This window comes from Primulina huaijiensis, chromosome 8 (assembly GCF_012295235.1).
Source record: "Primulina huaijiensis isolate GDHJ02 chromosome 8, ASM1229523v2, whole genome shotgun sequence".
Classification (NCBI taxonomy): domain Eukaryota; kingdom Viridiplantae; phylum Streptophyta; class Magnoliopsida; order Lamiales; family Gesneriaceae; genus Primulina; species Primulina huaijiensis.
Window position 1 is genome coordinate 16,673,520 of NC_133313.1, and position 9,792 is coordinate 16,683,311.

The following is a 9,792-nucleotide window of genomic DNA, read 5'->3' on the forward strand; positions in this document are numbered from 1 at the left end:
AAGTATATATATATATATATATATATATATATATATATATATATACGAATCAATTTTATGAGATATATGTCTTATTCGATTCGCCGATAAAATATTTTTTTTATGCTAAAAATATGGAATCAAAAATTCTAATATAACAATAATTTGTTATGTTTGATGAGCAAGCGAATATTATTATATTTATAATATATTATAGATTATTGTCATATGATGCACAACTAATTACCTAATACACGCATACCATTTATATATTTATTACATAATATGATATGATATAGAAAATCTACGTATCCCCAAACAAAGAATAGGAAATCCTCTTTCGATTATTTGGTCATTCAATATTATATTTTTAATGATTTTCTCCTTTCATATGTAATTAACTAATCCGATACATATACATACGAGGAGTTGAGGCACTAAACGCAAACAAAATTAGCAGGAAACAGATTCAGCTTGAAAATATGTTCCAATTATATTCGAGATAGTTCCGTATTCGATAGTTTTGAGTATGAATCAAATGATATTCGAGATTCGAGTTGGGCTTCATATGCTCAAAAATATGATTGGAACATATTTTCAAGCGGAGTAAATCTAAATGTATTTAATTCAAACTTGATATGATTAGACTTAGTTCAAGAAGTTCAATGTAATTCAACCATGGCTGAGCCTGACGGAAACAATATGTACGAAAATTCGAAGATTACGTAACGATCATAACATATATCCGAAGCACGGATACAGAACCACAGGTCACTAAACATCAGATACCACAAACATCATAACACAGAGAAAACCAAAGACAAACAGTTGATTCAAGAAAATCATCATGCAGCTGCTGCTTCTTCCTTCAGTTGCTTCACCTTAGTGATGTAATCACTCATCACTTCATCGCACGATTTTCCTGCAAGAATTTGACAAAACAAAAGGAGAGGCAAGCATGGTGATCAAGTTGTCAAACGTCAGTTGTTATAGAATAACAAGAAGGGTTTGTTTCACTGGGATGCGAATAATACACCTTCATTGGCTTTCCATGCATCCCATTTTGCTCTATCTCTCTGGTTAAAAATACCAGGACGGCCTGTTCTTGCACAAGGGTGAATATATTTTTTTACCATGAATATGCAGAAGAGAACAGAGATGTATAAAGTGAAATTATTTTAGTAAAAACTGACTTGTGTTGACGTCTCCAATAGTAGCTTGCTTGTAAAGTCCATATAGGATAAGCAAGTTTTCGTTGGTAGTAGTATCGGGTAACGTCTTCGCTAACTTAGCATGCTCCTCAAATTCCTCCTAAAGCCATCAAATGGTTCCGGTAAATTTTCAGCGATCATTCAAGAATAAAAAATAGGGTAAGCAAGGAGAATCATCTACTAGTACAAACATTTATCAGAAAGAAAACAAGATCCTGCAGTTGATTCTGCTTCAGCTTCGACTGACCCAATTCATCAAGATCAAAGCTGATGAAACTAATTTATAATTTGTATACTAGTTCATTTGATATCTATCAGTACCACTTGGAAGCTGAGTCAACTGCTGTGATATCCTACTATGTTCCGTTTTTACAATCGAATTCGACTTGTTGGATAGTTCGTTTTTAGATTCCAATCTTCATCCATTGGGTACTCATAATTCTAGTATGAGTAGTTCCACAACTCTTAAAAACTAAAAAATACATTAAGCACAATCGAAAATGTGACATAGTTAAAAACTCAATTCAGATATCCTAAGATATAAGAATTTGATATCTATATTACACCCACTAACCCTGGATGTCCCCTACATATAAAGAACTTCTAACATTCAGCGTAGGCTAATAGCATAAATTGTATATATACAGAAAAGAGAACATGGATTCTTGCTTTCATTACCTGAACGATCTATTATCTGTCTAGGAAAAATGATCTTATGTTTCAGAATAATTTAGAATAATATGTATACCAGTCCACATTGTTACGGAAGTTATAAATTCTAACACGTGACATCTAAAATATCAAATCTTTTCACCCAAAAAATGTAATTTAGCTCAAAATTTTTCGGGTTTTATTTACAGAAAACATAATACTTGAAAATTTTCCAGATATAGTCTTTTTTCACTCCAGCAGAATGATTCATGTCCTAGAAGAACACGGATAAAAAAAACTTAGAAAACGAGGATAAACGAGAAATCATTTTGCCACAAATCCAGAATAAATCACTATATAAATCAAACCAATTGTCCCCAACAACAGATCGGCCACATCGACCAATTTTTCCACGGATTTTTCAAAGAATCCATCCTCCAATCGAGCCCAAATCACAGATCTAGTACTAATCATGAATCGATTCAAAAACTGATGCATACCCATTTTAAAATCACAAATTGCGAAAAATACATAAATAGTAAGAGTAATTTCTACACAGAACGTTTGATTAATTTAACCATACCTTCAAACTCATATTTTCAATTCAGTTTTCTCGGATCGGAAACGATTTTTACTGAGCTTTGATCTGTAAACACCGGCCAGTGATTCAAGCACCCAGCTGCTTTCGTGCAGTATTTTTATTATATTATTATATTATATATTGTTTAACATTTGGAACGATATTTAAATTAAATAAAATAATACAAAATAAAAAAATAAATTCTCAGGCGCCCGATGTCTGAAATCCAGGCCCCTTGAAAAAAAAATGAGCCTCCTTTTAATTATTATTTTTTCATTTCCTTAATTTAATTATTAAATCATTATATTTTTCTAATTATTAATAAAAAAATATAGAACTTTACTTTTTTTTAAAATATTATTGTTTAATTATTGGCCATTAAACTTGATATCAGTAAAACAGGGTTGCATGGCTCGCTGGACTGAATTGGTGAAGAGCTATCTGAATTCTACTCATTTTTCAATTCTTGTTAATGAGAAACCCACAGTATCTTTCACTATGGCCTTCTTTATTTCTACTCTGCTGGGGGGTTGTCCGCCCTACTTTCCAAGAACGTCACAGAGGGTTGGCGGGTTGGTTCGAGTTCGGGTTCAAGGAGTTGGGTTGTTTGGGTTCGAGAGAATTGTTTTGTGATATTTTTGCTTCGACTCGATTAAAATGTCACAAGTAAATTGTGATTTCTATATAGGTTTACCAAGTGGGCTTTAATTTATATATCACATAGAACTAATTGACAAATTTTAATTACATTTATTCTAAGGATACTTTATATTTATATGTACCCAGATGGTAAATCCAAGCCAGATTCAAATTTTACTCGATTTCAGATAATTGATATGGAATTATGATATTTATTTTCTAAAACATTTTGTCGTTCTTGATTTTTTCACGAAATTGCAAGTCTTTACAAAGGGGCAGAAATTATAGACATTGAATTGCTAACCTCCGATCCGACCCTGTCGAGATTCTGTAAAATCAAATTTATCGAACTAGATGTATATCAAGTCAAGTTGTAGCATGAGACTGGCTTCAAGCAAGAGCTCGAAAGATTTGTTTTATTTCCAGGTAAGAAGCTACTCAACCAGGATTAGTGACAATTCTAGACAATTTCGGGTCTTGGATCCTTAGCTCGAGTCACACACCAAGTGAGTGCATATTCCTACAATCAAGATTTAGAGTTCCAACTAACACCGGCGGTGTCCAGGAGCCAGAAAAAAAGGGAGAAAAGACTTTCTCAATCCATGGTGAATTTCCAAACATAATAAGAATATTATGAAGAACAAAACATGCAATTGTACTAGACTGATGTGAAAACTAACGGGCAGATCTACGGCATAAGCAAAAGAAAGAAACAGAGAATCGGCCCCTTTCGATTCCCCGTCCACAGATGATACGTTTAACACATTTTCAATACAAAGGATAGATACTGGCGTGACAAAATAATACCTTCTTTATCCAAGTTCAGACTATCTATGTATAATGTGCAGTTGCAACTATTAAATGCGGCGCTGCTTCTTGCGACGGCAACCATTGTGCGGCTTCCGAGTGGTGTCCTCAACGTAAACAACCGGGTGAGAATCTGCACGTGAATGCGAATAGCCATCTTTAAAGCTCAGGATTGCTAGCTTCTTTTTTCTGAAAAAGGTTGACCCATTCACTTTCACCACCACTGACTTTATTTTCATTTGCCTTACCTTATGTCCTATGTCCTCTGCAGCTGCTTCACCCGAGTATCGGGTGAGCTTACCGGCTTTTCCGGCCAGTTTTCCTGCAGATATTCCCAGTTTTTTGTTACCTTTGGAATCTGTCAAGGTGACAAAGGCATTGTTTCGCATAAGCTTTATGTGGACAACATCCGCATTTGCCTCGACTATTCTATTCGGATATAGTGGAAATCTTCCAAACCCATTACTGCCAGATTGCAGAGGCAAACCCTCAATATAGTTTGTTGAACTCTGAGTCCTTCCTGTTTCAACCTCAACTTGAGGTCCAGAATGAAAGCAACTCCGGCAACAAAATGTGTACGAAAAAGAAACATTCTTTGGTATTCCTAGCACACCAAAATTCAAGCCCAGATTCCCCAAAGTTGTTGACTGTAGAGGCGTCTCAGTCCTAGAGTTCTTTACAGTACCTGCTCATCATGCAGTTGGGAAAAAATAACTGTACATGTTAAGAATGGAGAAGACTATAACAACACTTCCTTTGCGGCCATTGCTACAAATTGAGTAATTAGGAAAATAAAAAGTTAGGAAGTTCCAAGGGCATCCTAATCTCCAGAAATTAAGAGAAATCTATTTTATCGTGTAACATTTGGTTCATTTACAACAATCTATTACTGAGCGGCTTAAGGAGTTTCAGTTTGTTCTTTCTAAACAAGTTTTGCACTCTAATTTCTCAGATCTCTTTCCATTGGTTGTTTTCATTAACCAGTATCAATCTGTACAGTTCTTTGGACTAAACCAAATTATCCATATGATAGGAATCGAATGAAAGTTGAAGGGCCAAACCGGCTGTTTGTATTGACCTCGCACACAGACGTGCATGTGCATCATATATACATATCAACTAAAAGCTCCAGACTTTTAAAAAGGATTATATATTTATCTACTTCCCAAAATGAATAAAAAACAGAACCATGTGACTTCCCTCATGTGTGATTTTACGGTAGCCAAAACAAGCATGATTGTCTCCTTGGGGAGTGAGCTATATTCATTCACAGTGAAATGAGACCTCAACTTTCCACTCTCGTAAATATTATTGGCGGAGGGAAAAAAAGAAAAACAAAAATTGTAACGAATCCAATTTCAACTGCTCAAGTCTATGTGCAACACTTGCTGTTTGCAAGATTGCATCCTAGTGAGTTTGGTTTATTATGATTATATGAAAAGAAGATACTCATAGTAAAAATTCTTCAACCACATCCTCATTAACAAAATTGCTTTCCCCATATATTAAAATCTACTACAGAAATGCAGCAAAACACTAAAAAATGACATGGGTGACACAAATTCTTAATTCTTAAACTAACAAGATTAAGGACAAGCAAGCCCATGCACGCTAAAAGCAGAATCATAAAATTATTTATTCTACTGTATTATGTGACATTTAAAGTAACTGGCTCCATGTTCTAGGAGTATGACTTAGAACATGACCATCCATAACACTAAATTATGCGGATAGTTAGGGACGACTCTTACAGGAATGCCATGAATGTGGAGTCCAAAAAAATTTTAAAACAAAAACTGAAAGATAAACGGAGAAATTGTAAAATCAACTTCAAATTGTAATTTATGAATAGCTAACACAACACCTAGGTGATTGCACCCAAAAAAAAAAGTCAACTTTCCCCAAAGGTGGACATTCAAACTTTTCCACTGGATGAAGACACTAAAATTTCCCTAGACTATTCCTTAAAAAGATGCACATTACATGCTTATTGATTTAAAAAAGCATGAAACCTAAGTTCGTCAATCAAAATTAATTTTCTCCCAAATTCGAAATGATAATCCAAAACTTAATAGAGTGTTGCAGCTATTGAATGATGAAACAACTGGTGGTCTAAAATTCAAATAAAACCTCTATTGCATAAACTCAAGTACGCATAAACATTAAAAAAAATAGCAAGTAACCAAGCCCTCAACAAATCAATTACAGGTTAATCAGAACGGAGAAATTATCACATGAACATTCAAGTGGAGCTACCAATTAACGACTGCACACGCACAATTTCTAACTGTACACAAAACTGAATACCGTAAAAAGGATGAAGATTTTCGAACGAACCTGGAAAAGCATCGATCTTCTGTGAGCATTGTGAAAGGGCAATCAAGGTTCGAAAAGATCGGACTCCAGCCGCAGGAGAAGCTTGGTTGAATAGGCCGGCTCGAGAAATGGATCCGAGAAGTNTAAAGAAATAAAAAAAATCCAAAGTAGTAATTGAACCTACAATTTAATGCATAAAAAACAAAATCTTTATCTGCTGAACTACATATGACTTACATTAAATTTTTAATATTTTATTAATATATATAATTATTAAAACAGACNGGCATTGTTTCGCATAAGCTTTATGTGGACAACATCCGCATTTGCCTCGACTATTCTATTCGGATATAGTGGAAATCTTCCAAACCCATTACTGCCAGATTGCAGAGGCAAACCCTCAATATAGTTTGTTGAACTCTGAGTCCTTCCTGTTTCAACCTCAACTTGAGGTCCAGAATGAAAGCAACTCCGGCAACAAAATGTGTACGAAAAAGAAACATTCTTTGGTATTCCTAGCACACCAAAATTCAAGCCCAGATTCCCCAAAGTTGTTGACTGTAGAGGCGTCTCAGTCCTAGAGTTCTTTACAGTACCTGCTCATCATGCAGTTGGGAAAAAATAACTGTACATGTTAAGAATGGAGAAGACTATAACAACACTTCCTTTGCGGCCATTGCTACAAATTGAGTAATTAGGAAAATAAAAAGTTAGGAAGTTCCAAGGGCATCCTAATCTCCAGAAATTAAGAGAAATCTATTTTATCGTGTAACATTTGGTTCATTTACAACAATCTATTACTGAGCGGCTTAAGGAGTTTCAGTTTGTTCTTTCTAAACAAGTTTTGCACTCTAATTTCTCAGATCTCTTTCCATTGGTTGTTTTCATTAACCAGTATCAATCTGTACAGTTCTTTGGACTAAACCAAATTATCCATATGATAGGAATCGAATGAAAGTTGAAGGGCCAAACCGGCTGTTTGTATTGACCTCGCACACAGACGTGCATGTGCATCATATATACATATCAACTAAAAGCTCCAGACTTTTAAAAAGGATTATATATTTATCTACTTCCCAAAATGAATAAAAAACAGAACCATGTGACTTCCCTCATGTGTGATTTTACGGTAGCCAAAACAAGCATGATTGTCTCCTTGGGGAGTGAGCTATATTCATTCACAGTGAAATGAGACCTCAACTTTCCACTCTCGTAAATATTATTGGCGGAGGGAAAAAAAGAAAAACAAAAATTGTAACGAATCCAATTTCAACTGCTCAAGTCTATGTGCAACACTTGCTGTTTGCAAGATTGCATCCTAGTGAGTTTGGTTTATTATGATTATATGAAAAGAAGATACTCATAGTAAAAATTCTTCAACCACATCCTCATTAACAAAATTGCTTTCCCCATATATTAAAATCTACTACAGAAATGCAGCAAAACACTAAAAAATGACATGGGTGACACAAATTCTTAATTCTTAAACTAACAAGATTAAGGACAAGCAAGCCCATGCACGCTAAAAGCAGAATCATAAAATTATTTATTCTACTGTATTATGTGACATTTAAAGTAACTGGCTCCATGTTCTAGGAGTATGACTTAGAACATGACCATCCATAACACTAAATTATGCGGATAGTTAGGGACGACTCTTACAGGAATGCCATGAATGTGGAGTCCAAAAAAATTTTAAAACAAAAACTGAAAGATAAACGGAGAAATTGTAAAATCAACTTCAAATTGTAATTTATGAATAGCTAACACAACACCTAGGTGATTGCACCCAAAAAAAAAAGTCAACTTTCCCCAAAGGTGGACATTCAAACTTTTCCACTGGATGAAGACACTAAAATTTCCCTAGACTATTCCTTAAAAAGATGCACATTACATGCTTATTGATTTAAAAAAGCATGAAACCTAAGTTCGTCAATCAAAATTAATTTTCTCCCAAATTCGAAATGATAATCCAAAACTTAATAGAGTGTTGCAGCTATTGAATGATGAAACAACTGGTGGTCTAAAATTCAAATAAAACCTCTATTGCATAAACTCAAGTACGCATAAACATTAAAAAAAATAGCAAGTAACCAAGCCCTCAACAAATCAATTACAGGTTAATCAGAACGGAGAAATTATCACATGAACATTCAAGTGGAGCTACCAATTAACGACTGCACACGCACAATTTCTAACTGTACACAAAACTGAATACCGTAAAAAGGATGAAGATTTTCGAACGAACCTGGAAAAGCATCGATCTTCTGTGAGCATTGTGAAAGGGCAATCAAGGTTCGAAAAGATCGGACTCCAGCCGCAGGAGAAGCTTGGTTGAATAGGCCGGCTCGAGAAATGGATCCGAGAAGTGAACTTCGGGAAATCATTGCTATGAGATCGATACACAATACCAACGAGAGAAATAAGTGAAAGTCGTCACCAAAGGGTTCGTAGACCGTAGGGTTAGATTTTATTTTTAACCGTCGAAAAAACACGTTTATGATTTATATATATANTATTAATATATATAATTATTAAAACAGACAATGACACCAAAAGTTAGTTACTCTAAGTATCTCAAACTTAATAATATAGTATAGATAGTATAGATATATAAACTCACATTATTAAATTATTTATACAAATAAATAAATTGCAATATATTTTTTTTAAGTTTTTAAGATTTTTTTATAAATTTAAATTTTCATGCAAATAAAAAAAAAAGTGGATAAAGTAAAAAAAAACATAGTATTTATCTAACTTTAGTCAATAATTATTTTTTAAAAGAATGAGTATCATGTGAGACCGTCTCACGGATTTTAATATGTGAGACGGGTCAACCCTACCAATATTCACAATAAAAAACAATACTCTTACCATAAAAAAACAATACTTTTTAATGGATAACCCAAATAAAGATCTGTCTCACAAAATATGACCCGTGAGACCGTCTCACACAAGTTTTTGCCTTTTTAAAAAATGACATTTTACTGTGTATTTCAAATATAATTAGGGAGATTATTTTTTAAAAAACATCGGTGATCAAGTCCATTTTCTTAAATATTCCAAAAAACCAAGAGTATTTTTGAGATTTTAAAAATTACACCAAGATACTATTTCGTATATTTATTTATTATTATTATTATTATATATATAGTATAGATATAACATATTTTTACGACAATTGGTCACGTAAAAGAAGCCAACAAAAAGAGTTTTATTTTTACAAAAAAAAAATAATAATTAAAATTTTCTCGAGTAAATAAAATCATCTCTCAACACATACATGTTCCAGGATTCTAGCAAAAACCTCAGTGAATGGCCGAAACTCCAAAAACCTGAAAAACTTCAATAAATGAAAATGTATCTGAATCCGTAAACGATATTCTTGTAAATCTGTGAAAGTTTGGCCTTTCAATTCAACGCGATTTTCTTTGAGAGTCTTTTCAATTATCTCACGCTATACATCTAACTATTGATGATTAATAGTGTAGAACGACTTTGTCGTATGATCCGGAGATCATAATCTCTTATATATATGTCGGGTTTCTATTTAAACTCATCAACCAAACAGCAAAACATACTAGTTTCTACATATTATGGTAACAC

The 9,792-nt window shown here is 33.7% G+C and overlaps 2 protein-coding genes and 1 long non-coding RNA gene across 3 annotated transcripts; all 3 read right to left on the bottom strand.

The window, feature by feature from the left end:
- Window positions 1-631: 631 nt before the first annotated feature.
- On the bottom strand, window positions 632-2,582 carry LOC140982344 (acyl-CoA-binding protein-like). The gene is made up of 4 exons (XM_073448825.1): window positions 2,425-2,582; window positions 1,173-1,290; window positions 1,016-1,078; window positions 632-901 (listed from the first exon to the last, which is right to left on the bottom strand). Exons 1-4 carry the CDS (start codon window positions 2,434-2,436, stop codon window positions 825-827), a joined length of 270 nt encoding a protein of 89 aa, XP_073304926.1. The 5' UTR covers window positions 2,437-2,582; the 3' UTR covers window positions 632-824.
- An 863-nt stretch (window positions 2,583-3,445) lies between these two features.
- Window positions 3,446-6,557, bottom strand: LOC140982117 (small ribosomal subunit protein uS11m). The gene is made up of 3 exons (XM_073448535.1): window positions 6,554-6,557; window positions 6,205-6,363; window positions 3,446-4,552 (listed from the first exon to the last, which is right to left on the bottom strand). Exons 1-3 carry the CDS (start codon window positions 6,555-6,557, stop codon window positions 3,918-3,920), a joined length of 798 nt encoding a protein of 265 aa, XP_073304636.1. The 3' UTR covers window positions 3,446-3,917.
- Window positions 6,558-6,675: 118 nt separating this feature from the next.
- Window positions 6,676-8,662, bottom strand: LOC140982454 (uncharacterized). Its single transcript, XR_012176269.1, has 2 exons — window positions 8,432-8,662; window positions 6,676-6,779 (listed from the first exon to the last, which is right to left on the bottom strand). It is a non-coding gene; the product is annotated as an uncharacterized lncRNA (long non-coding RNA).
- Window positions 8,663-9,792: the final 1,130 nt, after the last annotated feature.

Excerpts from the sequence above, each read along its gene's own strand:
- LOC140982344 (XM_073448825.1), bottom strand. Across the intron at positions 1,079-1,172 it reads TATTGGAGACGTCAACACAA|GCCGTCCTGGTATTTTTAAC; the intron begins GTCAGTTTTTAC and ends GTGCAAGAACAG. Across the intron at positions 902-1,015 it reads TGCATGGAAAGCCAATGAAG|GAAAATCGTGCGATGAAGTG; the intron begins GTGTATTATTCG and ends AAATTCTTGCAG.